The 23,185-nt window shown below is 41.4% G+C and overlaps 2 protein-coding genes across 2 annotated transcripts in view; both read right to left on the reverse strand.

Moving 5' to 3' along the window:
* Exoc4 (exocyst complex component 4) overlaps positions 1-23,185 on the reverse strand; it is a 767,731-nt gene that overhangs the window by 70,885 nt on the left and 673,661 nt on the right. The window lies entirely within an intron of this gene.
* On the reverse strand, positions 11,633-12,105 carry LOC118579519 (ADP-ribosylation factor-like protein 2-binding protein). The gene is given in 3 exon segments (XM_036180826.1): positions 11,633-11,891; positions 11,893-11,918; positions 11,920-12,105. Coding segments are annotated over 3 exon segments (471 nt in total).

Raw genomic sequence — 23,185 nt, forward strand, 5'->3', positions numbered from 1 at the left:
CTGCCTCAGGCTCCCTCCAGCCTTGGGCCAGTTTTACCCACTGACACGAAAACAAAAGAAAACCTGAAGAGCAGAGCATTGCCAACAGGAAGCTCTTGATTCTAATCTCAAAAGCTTTCCACAAACTGATGGTAGGGATCTATTGAGAATGGTGCCCAACTAGAAGCTTCACCTCCTACAGACTAGTGTTCATGGTGCTGGAAGGTATTCTGCATGCCACTGGAGGAGAAAGGTAATCATTAATATTACAAATCCAGCAACCTATAACAGTCAGCTGGCTGCAAGATATACTGGTACAACAGCAACGCAAACATTATAGCAGAAATTAACCACTTTTTGATTGGATTTAAGGCTTACTTTATGAGATGGGATTCATACCTGTGTACCTGACACTGCTAAAGTGGCCAAGAACCTGAGACTAGATAAGTCATGGGTATAGAAGAAAACCTAATGCTATTATCCTGCAAAATAAAATAAAAATTAAAATGACTTCTAATGACATATTGCTATACCCACTGACCAGTGCCTCACTCAGCCTGCAACAGAAAAGCTTCTCCTTGCTGTAGATGGACACTAACTCAGACACTCATGATTGGACAATATTCAGAAGAGTGAGGGACTTTGGAGCATTCAGAGAGAGAACATAAAGTTGCATGGGTAGGGAGGTGGGGACCATCTGGGAGCAGTCAGAAAAGACGGAAAACATGATCAAAATATATTGTATAAAAATTTTTAATAAAAAATGCCTGTCATACCACTTCTCAGTCCTTTTGCTAGCCAACTACCCCTTTCTCAGTCACTTCCACACTCAAGCCACTCTCCTCCAGCCCTTCCTTCTTCTCTCGTAAGATCTCAGCTGCTTGCTGAACGTGTGAGAGAACTTCCAACAGTTGTTTTCTCTACAGTCCTGCTTCCTATTAACTCCTCAGTGTACCACAATCTGATTTCTACTTTCATTACTTTATTAAAAATTATTCTGATATCACTTCTATGAAATTCAAATTTCCAAATTCATGGGATGCTTTTCGACGCTAATGCCATTTGAGCTTTCTGCTACATAGAGCATCACTGGACATTTACTTCTTGAAATTACATCTGCTTTGGCTGATATCACATCATGTTCTCCTGAACATTCTTCAGCCTCTATGGTATCTCCATCGCTGCATCCTCTTCCTTTATCCTATCTATATCTGCTAGGCTTGCCTAGGGGCCAAGTGTGGGTGAGCTCACCATTTTCAATACTCCCAGCATTTATGAATTCATAAATTCATGGCTTTAAAAACTTCATTTAACTCTTTATAAAAACCCCTCTACTTGTGTACATTCCACAGGCATCTCAAAACTAAATACATTATTGTCCCTTGGAAAATTTATTTAAATTGCCTTCTTACCAGTGAAATCTAAACTATATTATCTTTGACTTTTTCTTTTCCACTAAAGACCAATTTTTGCTTATTCTAGTTAGCAAATATTTTCCCAATATTCATTTTCTCTTTTCTACATCAACTGCCTCTTCCTTGGTTTAGACCTCTTTTCTATGGTTCTTCTAACTGGGGTCTGCCTCATGCTTGACCTTTCAAATCTAACAAAGCATGAAGTAATTAAGAGATAATTACCCCAAATGTAAGTATAATGATGCTCATTCCATTGCATTTTTTAGTGCTTGTGTGACCGAGACCAGGTTCCTTAGCTAAGCTTTTCATGGCTGCTCTCTTTTTAGTGCTAGGAATCGGGCCTAGAGCTTTTCACGCCAGGCACATGTTCCACCACTGTGCTGTACCCCCAGCTCTCTATGATTTATCTGGCAAAATATCCCGGTTCTTCTGAAACATGTACCATTTTCTCTTCTGCAATCCACCCCTTCCCCAGACCTTACCTTGTGACTGCCACACTTGAACCTCTTAGTTCTATCCCGAGGTTCTATTCCTCAACACTTGCGACAGCTCTTATGCTCTTTTCGAATGTTCTCATTCAGGCCCAGTGACTTGTCTGCATTTTTCTCCATCCAACTCTAGCCAGCAGTAACCACATCCCATTCACTGATTGTCTATTTATTTTGTCTCTCAACCACATCACCAATTCCTTCTGGGCAAGAAGCATACATTTTCCATAATCGAAGTCAGAAGAATAACTAGAGGCATTCTATAATTCAACAATGTCCTTTTAGTTACACTGAACTAGTGATTTTAATTGACTAGCACAACACAACAAAGAATGCACATAATAACCCATTGTGAAGACCAGGAAAAGAAAGAGCAGCTGACACTGACCACCCTGTCTTTCTCCTTAGTTTCTGGGTACAAATAGGGAGAGAGTGCGGATGGGGAAGACATTTATTATAGCTGCTTTTCTGGGCTGTTCAGGAATCTTACAGAAAGAAAGTTTAATTCAATTCCAGTTAATTCCTTCAGCTCATGAACTATCCCTATAGGCAGTGTTGTCTCTTGAAGCCATTTTGTTTTTAGAACTAGTCAGTCCATCTTGCTAAAACTGAGATTTGGGCTCTTTTTTTCTATTGATGTAACATCCTTAGCTTGTCAAATATCCAGTATCTCTCAAGGAAAGCCAACACACTAACTGTCATGGAGAAGCCATCAGTCGAGGGCATTAGGATGTCTCAAGTGGCTCCACAGCCCAATATTAACCAGACTGAAATCTGTTTAGGTCTTAAAATTAGTCAAAATTGGACTTATTCACACCCTGAAGAGCATCTGTTTTCAAGGATGCAGCTGCTACACTTTCAATGGCAACTTACTGTGACTTCTTTAATTGATTCATATGAGGATGTCCTTGTACATCTGCAATATTATCTAAAATTGTTACAATATTAGCTTAGGCTGCTATCAGCTGTCAGCAAAGTCATAAATTGAAAAAGGAGAGACAGTTATCATGGCAGGAAAAAAAAGGTTAACCCTGGAAATTCAAATCTTTTAGAGGCTAGAAAAAGATACTGAAACATGATGTCAGGAGACTTCTCATTGGGAACATTTTAGGAGATCAAATTTTGGTAGAGTAATTATTTCTGAATCCTATTCTTGTGTGTACAGAGATGACAGCTACCACGTAATGATCTCTGCTCTCACCTGAGATCAAATTACTTAATTTCCAATCTTCAGTTTTCCTATTTAGAAAATTGTGGCAATTACATCTTTCTTGCTCTGAAAGTAATATGTTATTAGACCTTGTAAATAATTTTGAGATCCTTTGATGGTGTTACCAGGCTGAACACTTTAGAAAAAAATAAAAATAGGAATGATGACAAGGTGTGTGAAATTAAGAAGTCATGAAGTTTACAGAGTCAGTGGAGGTAATGACAATAGCCCCTCCATCTAGCTTCTTTCCTGTCCCCAAAAGCCTATGTAATATGCTAGTAGTAAGCCCAGTACCAATGGTGTATTTTAAAATGTCAGCTCTGCCCACTGCCTTTATAAACTCTGCACCACTATCCATATTTTTTATCCATGCCCCTGGAATACTTGCAAACACATTCCAGCTTATCTTCCTCCACTCCAATGCTTTGGGCATTATAGATGTTTCATAACTGTTAAGTGAACTAGTTCTTCACAAAGCTTCTTGGCATCTGAAATATGCAAGTGATCTTCACTGGAGCAAGTATCCAATTAACTTCAACTTTTCTTAAGGTACAGTATACTCTATTCTAAATGGAAATTTCTTGGCAACATTTTTTTATGCACGTGTGTGCATGTATGGAGATAAGAGGACAACCCTGGGTGTCATCTTCAGGAATGCTGTCTACTCACGGCGTCTCTCCTTGGCTTAGAGCTCACTGATTAGGCTAGACTGCTTGGCCAGCGAGCTCCAGGGTTCCTCCTGGTCTCTCCCCTGCAGAACTGGATTGTCCAACATTTTTATATGGGTTCTGGGGATTGAATTCTGTCTTTCTGCTTGTTAGACAAAGACTTTACTGGTTGAGCTATCACCCAGCCATCTTAGTAACTTTAGGATTATTCTTTATGATAAAGATGTTTTTCACATCTAGGTATACTTTCTCAATAGACCTTAGGTTCTGCCACTATTATAATTTATTTATCTTGAATTAACTAATGATTTTCTTTCTTCTTTTCTAGTCAGGAGGATATAGGCAGGACTTCTGGACAGAGAGAGCTCTGAGAAGAGGAAAGCAGGGTCGCCATCTGGACACAGAAGAAGCAAGACATACAGGAGTAAAGGCAAAATCCACAAGCCATGTGGCAGCACACAGATTAACAGAAATGGATTAATTTAAGTTATAAGAGCTAGTGGGACAAGCCTAAACTTTAGGTTAAGCTTTCATAATTACTAGTAAGTCTCTGTGTCATGATTTGGGGGCTGCTGGTAAAAAAAGCCTACTAAAAAATTAGAGTGTAGAAAAGTAGAAGTTCATTACCATGTAGGAAAAAAGAAATAAGGATGTGAGAGCCTGTGGGAAGTTATGACATTTTTCTCTGCTTTCCTATAGTGCTGTCACTCAGTTGATGATATATTTATGTTACAGACTGGTATTCCCTGACTCTGAAGGGAAGGCTTCATGTGGGTATAGGAGGCAGAGTTCTTCTTCCTTTCCTACAGTACTATTTTCTGTTTAAATGACCAAGCTTTACATCTCTTACTACTGTGGATCATAACAGACCAGGACATGGTGGCTTCTAAGTGCTTCATGGAATGTTTCTTTTGAGAAGCCATTTGTTATTTTGTAGACAGAATCTGTCTGGTGATGAACATATATGTTTGTCCTACTCATTAATGTTAATGGCTTAACATTTCAGATGTCTGCAACACTTATTTGAGGTGTTATTATAAACCAACATCAAAGATCAAAAATTCCAAACTCTAACAAAAACTCACAATTTTAAGGACAGACAGTAGTTTTCATTTGATACCATATTATTTTCCTACTATTTGCTAAAGTAATATAAGTTACTCTCTCACTTTTTACTACATTTTGTGTGTATGAATGTTTTGCCTCATGTATCTATGTGCACCACTGTGCTCCTGAAGGGGTCAGAAGTGGGCATCGGCTCCTCTGAAACTGGACTTGTGGATGGTTGTTGTCCACCATCTGAGTACTCAGAACTCAACTCAGGTCCTCTGCAGTAACAACATGTGCTCTTAACCACTAAGCCATATTTCCATCCCCAGAACAGATTTCTTAACAAATGAATCTTAGTTTCTTTTCCTTTTCTTATGATAAAATACCCCGAGAAAAGCAACTTAGAGGAGACATGGGGTCTATTTGGCTCACAATCCCAGGTTACAGCTTATCATTGCAGGGGAGTCAAGGCAGCAACATATATCCACAGGCAGGAGCAGAGAGCATTGGATGAATGCATGCAGGCTAGTGTTCATTTCCCCTCTGCTGCTCTTATTCAAGCTAGGGTATGGTACTACCCACAGAGAGGGGTCTTCATACCACAATGAATACAATCAAGATAATCCCTCACAGACACTATTAGGGACCACTTTCCAGGTGATTCTAGGTTTTGACAAACTGACAATATGAATAACCACAAATTCTAAGCTTTATTTTCCTTACAGACAGGCCTTTGAGAGTTGCTGTGTGTACCACATGAAAGAGAGTGGCATCTAGCACTGTACTTAGCAGAAAGCCAGGGGCTGTGCACTGGAGAGTACTCCTGTCTCTCTACTGTGTACTTGGCCTATTTCATTTTGTACTTTATCCGCCTGTAAAATCCCTAGGAAATGCTTAGATATGTGACAATAAACTCACTAACCCATTCTTCTTGGCATGATTCACAATATGTAGCTCCTGTTTACATCCAGCAGATTGCCAATAATCCTTGCTGAATTTAACCTTCAAGTTAAGGACAAACCAAAGAATTTTATATCCATTAAAAAAGCTGTATCTTTTCAATGGTTTTAACTTCATGTCTTCCTAACAGTTCATCAGTCTGGTTCATCATTCTGTTTCAGGGAAGAAACTGAAGTTCCAGGAGTGTGAACATCTGAATGAAAAATTACTTCACAAGGAAAGAACAAAGGGGACTCATGTGAGGCCTTCTGAAGAATAAACCAAAAATAAGAGCCAACTTAAAAATGGACTGTTGTTCCCTTAGGCTACCATGGGATAAGAGGTCAACTTAGAGTCCACAGTACACACTGCGCACAGCAGGGTTCTGTAGAGAGGCTGTTGTATTCAGTACTCATAAAATACTGCTTGATGGTTACAAGTCTGAGCAAGCTCTAGGTCTTGGAGCAGTTAGCTTCAGGGTCTTGTCTACATATAGTGCAAACCAGTGTGGACACATGATGTTTATAGCATGTGATTGACAGTACAGACATCAGTCTCTTTCAGCCCTAGGTGAAACATTAACATTGATTTTTTTTCCCTCCTTTTATTCTAAATAATCTTCCTGGAGGCTTGGCTAAAAAAAAAAAAAAGTAAAGAAAAAAGAAGCCAAGAAAACCTCATCACCCACTAAAAAGGCGTGTGATGTGGTCAATTTAGCTTCTGCAGACATGAAAGAGAAATGGGGGAGGGGTGGCTATGGAACATCTCTGGTCCTGCTGAATGCACAGCTGTGGAGCTGCATTAAGTCCATGACTGCATAAAACCCAAATCACAGAGCATCCTAAAGTGTTAGGTGAAAAACAGACAGGTTTAAGTTATAAGATAATTTTTGAGGCAAAAAAATATTAAATGGCAGAGAGAAAACATTTGTCTTTGTTCAAACAGGATTCCTGGTAGAGGGAATGAAAGGGTTTATTTCAGATTACAGCTCTCAAGTCACATTCCATCACTGAAGGAAGTCAGGGCAGGAACCTGGAAGCTGGAACTAAAGCAGCAGCCATAGAGAAGTGCTGCTTATTGGCTTACTCTTCATGGCTTGTTCAGCCTGCTTTCTTATACATCATGGGGTCACCTACCCAGGGTGGGCACGATCCACAATGGGCTGGGCCTACATATATTAATCACTAATTAAGAAAATGCCCCACAACTTGCTCACAGGGCAAGATGAAGAAGCCATTTTCTCAAATTACATCTCCTCTTCTCCAATAAGTCTAGGTTTGTCTTCTCCAAAATGACAAAACCCAATCAGGACAAATGTCCTTCAAACACGGGGATAAAGCCCAAGGTTGAAATGAAAGATGCTGCTTTCTGCCATTAACAAGAAAACTCTATGTAGGAACCAAGACTTTGAACATTATTTTATGTGAAACCAGCAACCATATATAAGTCAACATTTACTCAGTTTACTGCTGGGGATATCTGGTCAACCAAATCGTGGCACTGACATATTAGGGGAGGAGGGGATCACCAACTTATTAACAGTATAATTTTCCCTATGTTATTATTACATGGACTTTCTTCTATCTTAGAATTATTCTACTTTTTTCCCTTTTAATGAATATAGCTTCATTCTCACATAATATATCTTAATTATGGTTTCCTCTCCCTCTATTTCTCCTAGTTCCTCTCCACCTCCTCTCCCATCCAGATCCACTTCCTTTCTGTCTCTCATTAGAAAAAAGGCTTCTAGAGACAATAAAATATAGTAAGATTAAACAAAAACAAATATATCACAATAGGACAAAACAAACAAACAGAAGATCAAGAAAATGCACATAAAACAGATATAGGCTCAGAGACCCACTTGTTCACACACTCAGGAATGTCACAAAAACACTGAACTGAAAGCATAATATATATGCCAAGGACCTGTGTGTGTGAGAATATGTATGTATGTGTGTGTGTGTGTGTGTGTGTGTGTGTGTGTGTGTATAAATGAAAAACAAAACAAACGAAAAGCCCTGAAACAATATTTTGAAACAAGAAACCTCCAATAATGATGTTGACTTTGCGTTCTGTTGGCCATCTCCTGCTGGGCAAGCAGCCTTGAAAGTAGTTTGTTTCCCCAGTGAGAAAACAATTTGCATTTGCAAGTGGTTATCAATTGAAGATAGATTCTGGGTTACAGTTGTGGGCATGTGTCCACTTTTTTCAGTCCTAGGGCCCCATGACCCCAGATGGTACAGACCCATGCAGGCCCTATGCATGCTCAGTCTCTTTAAATTTATATGTATGTTAGTCCTAGTGTGTTTAGAACGCCTTGTTTTCTTGATGTCCTCTATCCCAGGCTCTTACATTCTTTCTGCCTCCTCTTCCACAGAGGTACCTGAGCCCCGAGGAGAGGGATTTGACTGAGACATCCCATTTAGGGTGGTGTTCCAAAGTCTCTCATTCTCTGAATAATATCTGGCTATGGGTCTCTGTATTTGTTCTCCTGTGCTGCGGGAGTATTTATGATTTGTGAGTATATCAGAATGTCACTAGGAATGTCATTTTATTGCTACTTTAAAAAAAACGTATTTATTTATTTTTAAGGACAGTAGTACTTGGTTTTACACGAGGTTCCTGGGCTAACTAGTCTCAGGGTCTTGGTCACCCAAGCAGTGTCAGGTAGGGTTCCATCTAGTGGAGTTAGCTGGTTTCTCCCACAAGGAGGTTTGTGCCACCATGGCACTCGAATACTTGCAGGCAGGACATGTTGTAGATCAAAGGGTCCAACAGGATTCTTACAGCTTATCACCTGCAGATCTTCCCAAGAGCCTTAGGGCATGATTAATTCACTGTGCAAATTAGAACATTAGGCTCATTTGCAAATGGTGAAACAGAAAACAGTAAGTGTGTTCCCCAGTACACAGACCAGATGGCAAGTCCCATAAATAGGGACAAAATGAAGTAAACAGCCTGATAGCCAATCATGGATCCTCCTCAACTGAATGCTTTACAGTTGCCCTTTTCCATGAGTTTACTTCTAAGCAGCCATGTCACTCATAAATTGCGCCTGAAATAGGAAATAATCATTAGTTTCTTGGTTGGCAGTAGGAACAATCTCATTTTTATCTTAGTGTCCTCAGTAAATATCATAGTTCCCAGAACAAGAGAGTATCAAGTACATTGAATAAGAGGATGTCCTCAGAAAGACTTGAGTTCAAATTCTCATGTCTCATATGTGGATCACTTTCTCCATAACAGATTAAGAGACAATTTTCTTTACTCTTGAGAATTTCAGGTATAATGCCATAACAGGCTCTTCACCTGTAAGAAAAGAATCATCATGGGTTGAGGATTTAGCTCAGTGGTAGAGCACTTGCCTAGCAAGCGCAAGGCCCTAGGTTTGATCCTCAGCTCAAAAAAAAAAAAAAAAAAAAAAAAAAAAAAGAAAAGGATCATCATCCTCACAGGATTCTTGTGATTAACTAAGAAAATTAATAAAAGACTGGAACAGTGTTGGCTGCATGGTGCTTAGTCATGGTAGTTAGAATTCCTGTCAGGAATATTATTATTTACCTAACGAAGATACAGTGGATGGAAAGACACCCTCTAGAGTCATAGATACATCATGGAACACTTGGCCAGCTTTTCTTTTCATGCTAAAACCTGAGAATGACTGATTTCAGGGAATAGCCAGCCAAAAGCCTAAAAACTTGGTCCTCAGACCCCTTCCTAACATCAGGAAAATATGCAGATACCTGGTTTATGGAAGACAGAGACACGTGACATCACTGTGACTGGCTATGTACTGGCAGGGGCTCCTCTGATGCATCTTGGGGTCAGTAAGGCAGAGAGAATTAACCTTCACACACAGGGCAGAACTCACAGGCATTAATCTTGCTACTGTTTTTCTTCAGTGAGAACAAGTGTTCTAACATGTGGGAAAGATTACAGCTGTATACTTCCCTTCAATCTCTCATGTGTCAAATGTGCTAATCCCTTCTGAAAGTTAATAATATATGACCATGCTTCTGTCTTTATACATTAGTAACACATGAAGATTGTTCATGTATTCATTTTCATATCATTCATAGAAAAATTCACAGTTCGTGTATATGTCTCCACAATTAATTTCCTTAAAAACTAAAATATTACCAATCTGTGTTTAAATCCTTCATGAAGATGAGCTGTTTAATCAGCTGGTTTATATAATTATAAGATATTCTCAAGGGAATGGGCAGAAAGATCAGTGGTTAAGTGGTTGCTCTTCAAGAGGACCAAGGTTCAATTCCCATCATCCACATGGTGGCTCACAACCGTTTTTGGATCCCTCCTTTGGCCTCTTCAGGAACTAGACATGTAAGTAGTACAAAAACATACATGCAGGCAAAACATTCATACACATAAAACACATCTTTTTTTTTTTTTTTTGAGACAGGGTTTCTCTGTATAACCATTCTCTGTAGACCAGGCTGACCTCAAAATCAGAGATCTTCTTGCCTCTGCCTCCCAAGAGCTGGGATTAAAGGTGTATGCCACCACGGTTTGTCAAAAATAAATTAAATCTTTTTTTTCCTTGCCAAACACCTCAAATTTTACTCATTTTACAAAAGCACTAAACAACACATTGCTACAGAAAAAGCACAGTGCTTAGCGTATATCCTGTAAAATCAGAATGGTCACATGGGAAGTCATCGTGGATTCTTATTTTTACTATGAAAGTAAAAGTCAAAAGTGTACATTAGGAATTGAACTGTTTTCTTCTTTCTAGAGATGTGATACACATGCTTTCTGGTTGGTGACAGTCCACCCAGGATGACAGATGACCAGAAAAACTTGTGTATTGCCCCTCCCCCAGGCGGAGCTGGATCGGGGAGCATCACCTTGGCAGGAGAGATTGTTACAGGAAAAAACTGCAGACAACCTAGTCTCCCACCAGAAAACCCAGCTCACTGGCATACACAATGCAGACGAGCATGCACAAGCACGCTTAGCACGCTGTTGTGACAGGACTGTAGACGAGCACACACAAGCACGCTTAGCACGCTGTTGTAAAGAGCTGCAGCCTATTTCTAGCATACAGCCTGTTTGCACTGGCGCCCAAGAGAGGCACTAATCGGAAAGCAGATTTGCACTCACAGCACAGCACTCACAACTAAGAAGCACACAGCATATAATACTTTGATCTTTGAGGCTGTTGATTGTGGGCGTTCCGAGGTCATACTCATTGGTGAGCCTGAGTTTTCATTTATAAAAATGTTTCTTGAAAACAATGCTTAGAGACTTAGAGGAACGATGGGCCTGCAGCAAGAGCAGCGGAACTGTGTGGAAAGGATGCTAATGTAAGACGGGAGTTCCTTTTCACTGGGGTAGAGGACATCTCTCATTGACTCCTACAGCCAGCCAAGCTGTAATCACAGGAGACTCAGAAATCAGGACAGCTGGCCCCAGGAAGTCCCTAGATAAACACTCCCAAACAAAAACCCCACTGAGGCTGAGGACTGAAACTGACCCATGTAAAAACAGGTGCACAAGGGCTCATGTAAAGTCTGCCGGGATGAAGGCTCATGAGGGTGTGTTGTCTACACTGCTGACACACTGCACTACCACACTGCTGAGGGAGGGCCCCCAGGTGAGGTGGCCACAGGGGGCCTGCTCCAAGAGTCACTCTGAAGCACATGGGGGAGGTGCCTGCATTGGGATCGGAGGGATGAACATGAAGGTTACTGACTACATGGTGTTTCTGGACAAGGGCCAGGAGCGTGGGTCATGTTTTCCAGGACTCAACAAAACTTCACATGAACGAAGATGCATCTGTCATCAGTAGCCCATGTTTCTCTGAGCCAGCTGGGCAGGTGACCTCATAGTGATCACACACATGTCTGAAGGAGGAACCTAGTGCTGCAGGTTGTTCTGGAAAGCTGGTGTAGAAGAGGATTTGCACAGACAAGTCACCACCAAGCCGCTGCTTAAGTCCAGTCCCCGGCCTTCCTTTTCTGCTCTGTAGTACAGGAACATCTCCTTGAAGGCCAGAAAATTCGTGAATGTGAGCAGCATGTCAAAGATGTCACCAGCCACTTCATCCTTATGGTACTGCAGTGTTGTGAAAGCTGCCATGTTGAAGCCTGGGATACGTTCCAGCAGCTGCTTTTCACCAGGAAATATATTCATTAAAAATGGGGGGTGTAGGTGAGTTTATTTTTTTCTGTGTCTTCAAACTCCTGGTAGTACTTGTTCAGGAAGTTCCTCTGCAGTAACTGGAACTCCACATCCATAATAATGTCCTCTAAACACCCAACCACAGCATCAAATTCTGCATCAGAGGCAGAGGAGGACAGCACGAAGCTCTCTTCTTCTAGGGCGTCCATCCTAAGGGTGCCGCCTCCGACCGCACCCGCTGCTGTGGTCCTGGCCGCCCCGCAGGAGGCTGCAACTATGCTCCGCCCCTGGAGATCGAGAGAGGCCTGGGCTGAGGCTCCTGGCTGGGCCCTGCACCTGCCCGCCTCTCATGTGGCCACCACCCAAAATAAATAAATCTTTAAAAAAAGATACATTCTCAAAATCTAATTTTCTCCAACAATATATGAATGTTTTTTTCTTTTCCTTTGTTCCTTCCTTCCTTTTATTTTCTTTTTTTGAGACAGGGGTTCTCTAGGTAGCCCTGGCTATCCAAGAACTCACTATGTAGGCCCAGGCTGATCTTGAATTTACAAAGATCCTCCTGCCTCTGCATCCCGAGTGCTGAGATTAAAGTTGTGCACTACTGTGTTCCACATATGTGAATGTTCTTATATTTAGTTATGAACCAACCTTTTTTTGGCAGTGGGGCTCAGGGAAGAACAGTCACCGTATCTCCAGGAGTGGCCCAGGAAGCAGTAGTTAAAGTCTGACTTCAAGCACTTCTATAACCTCGGGCAAAGCAGCAACATGTGCAAACAGGGAGATGATTTTTTTAGTCATTATAAAGATTCAGTGAGATTTAAAAACACAGCAGCACTTACAACAAGGACAAGTGCATTAGTACATGCCCAGCAAATGTAAGTTAGTGCTTCAAAGCCTCCTGCTAGGCACCCCAGGAGACTGAGATTCCAGTCATCTCTATTAAAAACTCTTCGGACTCGGGGCTTACTTGTTCACGGTGTGGTGTTCAGACAAAAAGTGATACAGAGATATCTTAAGATTGTGTGCTGTACAGTCACGACCTTTGAACTTCGTTATAAACCATGAGGAGAGTGACACAGGAAGAAGATGACCAACAGTGGCAGAGCTCAGTCACCTGCCTGTCTAGTAAGAAGGACGGGAGACATCCCTGGACCTGCCAAGAGAGACCGACAGGAGGAGTGTGCAGCAAGCACGAGGTGCTTGGTTTGTGGGGAGGCGAGGGGTGACATCTGGCAGCATTCTAGGCAGAGATGGGAGATTAGCTGATCCTCATTTTATTTTGAAGCTACCTTCCCTCAGGGCTATCCTTGGGAAGGTAGTCTCCCTCATAAAGACAAGAATGTCTGCATTTGAAAACAAACAAGTATTATTTTAAGAATTCAGCCTTACTCAAGCAGGACCCAGCAGGTCATGCGCATATTTATATTCTGAACCAGCATTTATTGCATGAACACAGTTACTGCTCTTCTGCTAAAGTCACAATGAGATGGAGGAAAGTACACCGGGGTGAGACTCTGGGGCACAGGGAAAGGAGCACTGCATAGGAATCTGAAGAGCCATTATTGACACCTGTGCAATTTTAACCCTGAGATAACAGAACTTGTGTTATTTTCAACTGCAGAGACAGAAATTGGGTTGTAAATGATCTAATATGCATATAAAGACATATAAGTTATGTCTTCTACTAAGGTTAAAAAGAAGCTGCATGGAGTTACTGGGGAGATGCTTTTTATGTACACTATCACAGGAGCCTTTGTGTACACACACACACACACACACACACACACACACACACACACACACACGGAGGCCAAAGGTCAATGTCAAATGTCTCTTTTGATTACTTTCTTTCTTTTTTTTGATCACTTTCACCTTAACTCTTGAGAACCTGACACTCACTATTTGGCTAGCCTGGTTACATGGAGAGCTCCAGGGATCCACTGGCCTCTAATGTTCCTCCTCTCCAAGCACTACAGTTACGGCATGCAAAGCCATGCACACACCCAGCTTTGTTTATTTGTTTATTTTTATGTGAATGCTGGGGAGCCTAAATTCAGGTCCCCATGCTTGTGTGACAGGCACTTTATTCACTGAGTCACTCACTGGCTATGTTATTTGCTTTGTTGGAAGCATGCTTCCCATCATATTACCCTAGACTACATATCCTGCAGAAAGGGAAGTGGGAAACGCCCTTGCACACTCGTCTTCTGACAACATGGCATCTTCCCCAGCACCTTTCCTGGAAGCAGAGGGACATTTTCCAACCTCTTTCCAGTAGGTTTGGGGTTTGGGTTCTGCCACTGAGATGTGTAGGGCATCGAGAAAAGAAAAGAAGCACCATTCTCCTCTTGGAGAGCTGACACTTGGGCAGCTGGTAGGGAAGAGGCCTGCAGCTGCTTCCTAGCTCTAGGTAGGCGGAGCCCTGCTTACATTTCCTGATTTCCTGAAAGATGATATCTACTTTCCCGGCTTTTGCTTCCTTCCAACTGTTTTCTAAGCTCTCTCAGCAATTTTTAAAACATCTATTTTTTTCTTGCTTGAAATAGCTAAACTGCTTTTCATATTCTTCACTATGCCTTGATGAATGAAGATAACCTTCTACTTGTGAGATATTTGTGAACTGTGGCAAGATTAGGAACAGGAAAGAGTGGGCTGAAGGTCACTAAGAACTTCTCAGTTGGGAATGAAAGTAAAAGTGCTTGCTGAGCACACACAGTCGTGGGTTTGACATGCTGCAGTGCCACACACAGTGGGCGTGGTGGCATTTGGCACACCAAGGCAGGAAGATCAGAAGTTAAAGTCACCTTTGGCTACATGATAAGTTTAGGATACATGAAATCTTGTCTCAAAGGAAAAAACAAAAAACTTGGCCGGGCGGTGCTGGCGCATGCCTTTAATCCCAGCACTCAGGAGACAGAGGCAGGTGGATCTCTGTGAGTTTGAGGCCAGCCTGGTCTATGAAACAAGTTCTAGGAAAGGCACAAAGCTACACAGAGAAACCCTGTCTCAAAAAACAAACAAACAAACAAAAAACAAACTTTGGCCTCCCTCCCCTTTTATGGAATGGCTGTAAACCCTAGGCTAGGTTTCCTGAAGGTTTGCTCCAGGGTTCTCTATCCCTACAGCGCAGGGCTCCTCACCTTCACCCGGGGGTGGGGGAGTGTGGGGGTGGGGGAGTGTGGGGGTGGGGGAGTGTGGGGGTGGGGGAGTGTGGGGGTGGGGGGTGGAGAAAGCACTTAGACTGGTTAATCCTGGTGAGATCTGGAAAGAGAATGCTGCTGCTAACAAACAAAACAATCAAGGATTTCCAAGCCCTGGCCTTTGAAAAGGAAGACTCTGGACAAGCAAGCAGGTCTCTAGTGTGCTTCCCACGGTGGCAGCCAAAGCCCGGGAGGGGTGGGGGGTGAGGTGGGGGCATGGGGTGTGTGTGTGTGTGTGTGTGTGTGTGTGTGTGTGTGTGTGTACATTGAAATTAGGCTCAAGTGTCATTGGTTGAGGAGAGGCGGAGCATACATAATATGTGCCAGAAATAAGGACCTGTTTTCTTCTTTTCCTTCATTATTTTAGTTGCAATCTCCCTTTTCTACACTGTTTTTTTCTTACTCATTTCTGTATTTAGCACTCACAAATTATGAGTTACTCTTATTCTCAATAACACTTTGTAGCATTTCTTTGCAAAAAAGTTTCAGTCTTCCCTTCAGAAAAGTATTTACACAGACAAGTCTGTTTTCTAGAAGATTGTGCCCAAAGTTTCTCTACTATTTCTAAATATACACCGAGTTGAAGATGTAGGAAATGGATAGGTAGGTTGATACTCCATCTTGACTATGAATACTGCTGCCATCAGCACGGATGTGTACAGGTGCAGCTTTAATATGCTGACTTCCTTGCCTTTGGATATGTGCCCAGAAATGAGGTATCTGAATCAAATCAATGAAAGACATATTTTTAGTTTTTTGAGGAAGCAACTTACTGGCTGAATGGGTTAAGACAGGTCCTCCTTCTCTGTCTCTCCTTCTCTCCACCCACTCAGGGTCTGCTCAGTCCTAAGGAAGGAGGACATCCTGTCCTCTGCAGCAAAATGGATGGAACTGAAAGATGTTATGATAAGTGAAATAAGCCAGACACAGAAAGGCCACATGTTTTCTCTCATATATGGGAACTAAAGAGGCCAGCCTGAACATCAAATAGTAGTCATTAGAGAGTGGGCTAAGGGGCTAGAGGGAGGCTGGACAATGGCATCTAGTGCTCATTCCACAGGGAAGTGACTACAGTTCATGAGAGCCTACTATGTATTTTATGAAGATCTGGAGAAGCACCAAATAGAAATAAAGGAGGTAGAGAACATACTACCCTGACTGGATTATGTGCTTGTACACATGTGTTAAAGTGTCACATGGTACCCTAGAAATATATGAGTGTTATATGCCAATTCTCAACTAAGCATATTCCAAGGTCACCTTCATGGACCTGCTTGCAGTGGCTCTGCAAAGGTTTCCCTGCAATACTGAATGCATCTTCCAGGCAAACTGCTTGACCTTGAGGACACAAGAAATGTTGCAACTTCTAGGGTCCATGGCTTACACACCATGCCTGTAGCAACTGGTTTAAACACTCGGCATTAAGAATGAATGACTTACTGAAGCAGACAGGCTTAGCTATGCCCATTCATCAGAATACTCACCTTTAACAGTGAGTACTGGTTAAGTATTCCTTCCAAGACACCTGGGACCAAAAGTGTTTTAATTCAGATTTGTAGGGTTTCTGGAACATTTGCCTCTTTCACTGGCTGGATAGCCTTCTGAAAGTCTGAAATGCTCCAAATTCTGGAACTGCTTGCCTGTCAGGCTGTCTCTCACTACGGCTTTTAAGGGGTGTTAGATTAGTGATGCTCAACCTGCATCCAAATTGTCACAGCTTCCTTTGCTGGGTGACTAAGTAGATTTTCATTTTCAGAGAAAGAATGAGTTGATATTTGTAAAGGACATACAAGCTGAACTGAAAAATACGGGGCTGGATTCTGCCCGTTACTTCCTTGTAAGTCCTATCTGGTGTCTTTCTGTGGCCTTGGGCACCTATGCCACTTGGCTTTTTGTGACCATGCTGGCTCTGGTTACCATCAGCAGCTCTTCTGAAACCACACTGGCTTCAGGGGTCATTGTCTAATTGTGCTCAGTGGAGTTTTCAGAGTCCATTCATTGTGCTGAGAACAAGGAGATCTGCTATCATCCAGTATTGTGCTATATTTTTACATAGTCTACAATTTTCAACTTTCATGAATTTCCTTAAACCTCTTAAATCCATTTGAGGTCAATTTTAAAGTAGCTAGGTTCCATCAAATACATCCCTTAGGAGTGTTTCTTGCCATGACCTGCCCGGTCTTTCATCCTCTGAACACTCGCTTTTCTGCAGCAGACACAACGAAAGAGAGTGGTTTTGCTGTCTATTACACCGCAAGCTGGTGGCCTCTCCATCTCCTGCTTTGTGTGTGAAGGCAGCTGCACACTGCGCCTTCCTGTCTTCAGCAGATAGATGACTGTTGGGTTACTTCCAGATTTGCTTCCCTGACACTATACTGACGGCTCACAGCACATTTTGTGTGCATGCCCTGCACTCATCTATGGGGACACATCTTTTCTCCCAGTTTTTAGTCAAAATTTTCTATTTGTTCACACCAAAGTTTTCTCTGGATGACACCCAAGTAGTGTGTTATTTAACTTACAGCTAAGAGGAATATGGAATAGGATCAAATTCTGCTAGTAGCTCAATATTTTAATGGCTATGTGTGAGATAACTTAATCTCATTCCTCAGGGCCACACTTCCCCTGTAGTTGAAAACAATGATAACTAGGGGATGAACCTATGGATCCAAAACAGTAGGCTCTCCATGACACAGGACAACAACAGGCTACCCAAGAGGAGCTCCAGTGAGAGCCTATTATTGGTAGTGTAGCAAAAACAGAGGCCTCCAGCCAGACCGGTGACTCCTGGCAATGAACACTTGCAAGCAAAGGTGAATGGACTAAAAGGTAAACTGTGTATCTCAATGGGCCACACCATAATCTCCATGATAAGATTCTATTTGTTGTTGTTTTGTTTGGGTTTGGTTTTTCTTTTAAATTTGGTTTTGTTTATTGGGGGGAGGTTGCAAGGGCAGAGGGAGGACCTGAGGGGACAGGGAGATGAGTGGAATCAGAATTCATGATGTGAAACCCACAAAGAATCAATAAAAGTTAAGAAGAAGACAAAAGAAAGACAGAAAGCTGAACAAGGGGTATCGAGCAAGCCTGTAAGAAGCACTCATCCACGATTCTGCCTGTTTCTGCTTGAGTTCCTCTCCTGACTTACCACAACTGTGGACTGTGATCATGATATGTAAGCCAAATAAAATAAACCTTTGCTCCCTCCAGAACAGTGATAACTGTGGAGTCCATGTAAGGAGTTATTATGAAGATAAATGTACAGTGTATATTTATGTGTGCAGATGTGTATGTTAGAATACTTTCTACCATACTGTATTTGCTATTACAGTTTGATCATTTCTACATTTGAATGTTTGAAATCTCAAAATTCTAGACAATTCTACACTTTTCCTAATAACTGTAGTAACAACTCAGGGTGCCCTGAAAGTATTATAAAACATTATATGTGTGTATGATGTATAGAAAACATAGATACAATCTGTGTGTAGATTTGGGCCCCATTCTCTTTTATTCTCAAACATGCTGCTAGGTAGGCCCCTATCAGTGAACTGTATCTCTTGTTCTAACATTACTCAGTAGTTTATGCTTCATATTTGATGTAGAATCTCTCAATTCTCATCATGAATTAGAATTATTCCTCAGTATCTAGGGATTCACTCCATGGACCTCTTCCACCAATACCAAAATCAGTGGGTGTTCTAGTCCGTTATATAAAATGGTGTTCTTTTTATGCTGGGGTTATCCACAGATTCCCATACAGTTTACACCATTTCTAGATGATTTATAATGCTTGATACAATGTAAGTCATCTGCAAATAGCTGTTATACCTTATTTTTAAGGAAATAGCGGCAATGAAAGTGTCTGAACATATTCAGAGAAGTTGTGTTTGTTTCTTGAATGTTTTTGATCTGGGATGGGTTGATATGCAAGGAAATGGAGGGCTAATTGTATTGGTTTAGTAGCACAAGGCAGAGATGATCTTTACTATTTTCTGTGCTAATGCATTAGTTCTAGCTCTTTGTTTCAAAAATTATCCCTCTGCAATTCATTCTCTATTAGTCTTACTAATAAAATCCTTCCGAATCCCTACTGGGTTATATCTCTCTAGTGTTTTAAGTCTTTCAATAGCCTGCCATTGTCCTTTGTTCACCTTTGTAGTGCCACTGTTTGTTAGTTCCCTATATAAATACATGAAATACTCTGAACACATTATTTTCTTCATAGCCTTTTCTTAATTTTACTTGATTTCCGCTTTCTATAATTTTGCTATTAACTCTTTATTTGGCTAATTACTATTTATACTTCAAGAACCAAATCAGAGGCCACCTTCTTTAGAAAGGCTTGCCTGATATGTATACTTCTTTAGAAAGGCTTGCCTGATATGTACAGATCTGTACTTTACACATTTCCATCATATGATGTGCTCCCTCCATATTTGACAATTCACCATAATGTAACTACACTCACATCTGTCTCTTCATGACTTACTAGCCCCTACAAGCAGAGATTGGGTCTTGTTTGCTCCAGGGTCTACATCCTAGCCCATAGTTGGTATTACTGTTATAATGAATTAATACACAAATATCAATGGAACAGATAGCTTCCCTGATGGCTCCATAAGATAGTGCTTCACCAATGAACATTAACTTCTACTGGGGAAGCTCCAGGGAACGCATGAGTTGTGAGTCCTCATCTGTGCATGTGACTGTTGTGATTAGTTAGCTAAGATGCCTACTATAGAGATGGGCATAGAAACAACTGGTACAGCCAGAAAAGCAAAATGGGCAAGTCAGGCAAAAGGCAAAAAGAGGGAAGCAAAATTCCTCCAAGTAAGATCAATTTAGCACTTCCCTCATTATCTGCAACTCAAATAACTTACAATATAGAATAAAAACAAACAAACAAACAAACAAAACAAAACCCAAAAAACTCCTAAGTGGACAGAGAGCATCTTCAAGTTTTTACATTTTAAGTGTTTATCTGAAAGGTGCTTATTTAAATATAACAATGTAGACAGCATCCCTCTAAAACACAGACTACTGCACTATGTTTCCAAATGTATGCATCTCTGGGAAGCAACAATGACATCACCTTAGAAATAGAAACCACAGCACAGTGGACAGACCAAATGTCCACAGTGAGGGATGTGGAGACAATGGGAGCACAGAACAGGAGGAGGAGGGGAGTTCAGCCAGGCAAGCTCTCATTTCCAGAGCCATGGCTGTCAGACACAGGCCTCACTCGAGTTCTCAGGTTTATCACTTGTACTATGGGGAGAAAAGAGCTAGCTTTCTAATCAGCTCAGCAGCTCTAGGGGCAAGCTTGCATATGGCTATTATAAGGTGCAAATGTGGGGGGCTAGAGAGGTTTGGCTAAGATGCATCAAGAAGTAAGAAAAAAGAGTAGAAAATTAGAAATGGTCCCAGTCACTTCATGGCTTCCTTGGCACCCCTGGATTGTTGGTCTGGAGGAAGAAAACAGGAATGCCAGTGATGCTCAGAAAGTGATGCAAACTCATTAGAGATGAGATGTGATAAGCAGGCCTACCCACAGTCCCATCAGCTCAGTAAACACCAAGGATAGAGCTGGTACAGACCGCCACCAGTGATAAAGGGCCAGCTAAACACTCGATTAGTTTTTCATTTTGTGAATTAATGTCCTTCACGGAGTGTGTGCACTAACTGGTAATGGATTGTCTTCCCCCAGCTGCCTGGGGTACTTCTCACTGACTCTGCAAGGAGGCATAAATTTCACTTGTAAATTAGCACTTTTAAGGAAGCAATCATTCCTTTAAAAGAGAGTTGTTTTCTATAAGCCTCTGCAAACATCTTGCTTTAAGAAAATTTACTATTTTCTTATAAATCAGTGTATTTTATATACAAGAAAAAAAATAATTCATCCCTCCATCCTACATTAAGGCCCAGATATGAGTTGGGAATAAAAAAGAAAAAAAAATCCACCTCCACTCCCCCCAAACAACAACAACAACAACAACAAAAACAAAAAACAAAACAAAAACAAAAACAAAAACACCTAACAAGTTAGCTGACTGTGGTGGTATATGCCTATAATCCCTACACTCAGAGAGGAGGCAGGAGAATCCCACAGTTCAGAAGCCAGCTTCATCTATGTTGAGAGTTCCGGCCCAGCTAGGGCTCATAGCCATACCCTGTCTTGGAAAAGCAAAACAACAAAACCAAACCAACTGAACAACTCTGGAGGCCTATCTGTTAGTCTTCTGTAAAAATGAAGGCAGTCTCTTCCTAGCTAAGTCTTACATATTACCTGGCATGATCAGGGTTTTCTCTATCTGCTGAAATCTTCTATATCTTCTCTATCCTGCACAAATAGATGGTTAAGGCTGGTCTATGCACATAACAATGTTTCAGGTCTGGGGTCTAGTACTCCTCCTGCATCTTAGAAAGAACTGTGCAGTTATGTTTAGATGCTCTTCTCAGCCTTAGCTAGCTTCTCATGAGCCCTGTATTTGGAAGATGTGCCTTACAATGCAGAAGTCATCTGTCAGTCATTTCAAGGTCTGCAGAAAAGCCATCAGATAAAAAAACAAAAGCAAAAACAAACAAACAAACAAACAAACAAACAAACAAAAGGAAGATGGTTCTGGAGATGGTGGTTAAGAAACCAGATTCTTCTGGTGGTGACATTTCACTCTACTGTTGATCTGAAACCACTGAAGCATAGGCTGATGAGGCTAAGCTTAAAGACATACACATATGTAGTTCTAAGTCTGGCATAAAGACCTACACAGGGAGGCAGAAGGTCTCAGTTCTATGACTGGTTCCTTTGCTGACTTTTCTAAGAGGGTTTGGGATTTATTTTCTTCCCCAAAGATTTATGTACTGCCTATTTTCCTAAGAACTTGAAGTTCTTTCTCATATATCACCTCTTATTAGCCTTGCAAATTTTAATTAAAAAGATTTCACAGGGGCATACATACATAATAAAAACATTCTCATAAAATATATAAGACAAGTTCCTGTTTCTACACTTAACATTCTGCATATCCATCCCTTCAATGTGAATTATCCCTTTCTTGTCTCCAGAACACTCAGTATTTCCTAAGCTACTAAAATTAAAGTAAAAAAACCCCAAACAAACAAACAAACAAAAAACCCTACATTAATTTAACCCACACCTATGCTGATAACAGCTCAGCTAGGCTGTAAACCCTGAAGTGGACAGTGGACAGTACTCTGTTTTTAGTGTTCTCCATGAATCCCCACATTTTAATGTCCCCCCTGAACCCCCCCCAACCATGTTGTGCACAGGTCTGAGCACAGAGCAAGCTGACCGATAAAGCTAGAGGAAAGACTAAGGAATAAAGGAAGGGCAATGTCTTTTCTTGTGTGCCAATTTTACCTTCATCCCTCCTCAACAGGAGCGCTCACCTCTGTCTTTTGTGACACTGTAATGTCAGGCAAGTAAGTACAGCGTCATTCTCTCCCCTAGCCTCAACACCACGCTTGTCCCTCGGGTGCTGGGCCTCACATTCACTGTGCTGACACTTGGCCTTCACTGCTGGCCTGCTTGTCAGAAACATCCTTGCTGATGACATTTCTTTTTCCCTTGGGCTATCTCCAGTTTATAGAGAAGTTCAGTTCCTAAGGGTTCAAAATTCTGCTGTTGCATTGTGAAATCTATACATAGATTTTTACTTCGGTGTATCACAACAGTTCTTAAGTGAAACTGACAAGTTTGTTGTAAGTTGATTAGCCTTTCTTAAATATTAAGTATGTGCTCTGAAATACACTCATAGCACTCAGACTTTTTTTCTAATTCCTGAGTAGTTTCAAGTTCTTAACACTTTAAATGTGGTTGTTTCCCCCGCAGTGTTTGACAAAATTTGCCCTCCGGGAGTAAGGGGAGCCACAGCTGCAGTGAGTGGTTGGCCAAAGGCACCTTGTCAAGTGAAGAGCCTTGAAAGGCAGTCATGGGCTTCTGTGCACCCTCTGTGTGAGATCGACTCCCTGTTGCTGCCATGCCTGCCACTCCTGGGTCGCAAAGGCATCCCTGTATGTACAGCATGGGAAAACATATTGAAATCCTCTTCATATCACAATA

This window comes from Onychomys torridus, chromosome 3 (genome assembly GCF_903995425.1).
Source record: "Onychomys torridus chromosome 3, mOncTor1.1, whole genome shotgun sequence".
In the NCBI taxonomy this organism is placed as follows: Eukaryota; Metazoa; Chordata; class Mammalia; order Rodentia; family Cricetidae; genus Onychomys; species Onychomys torridus.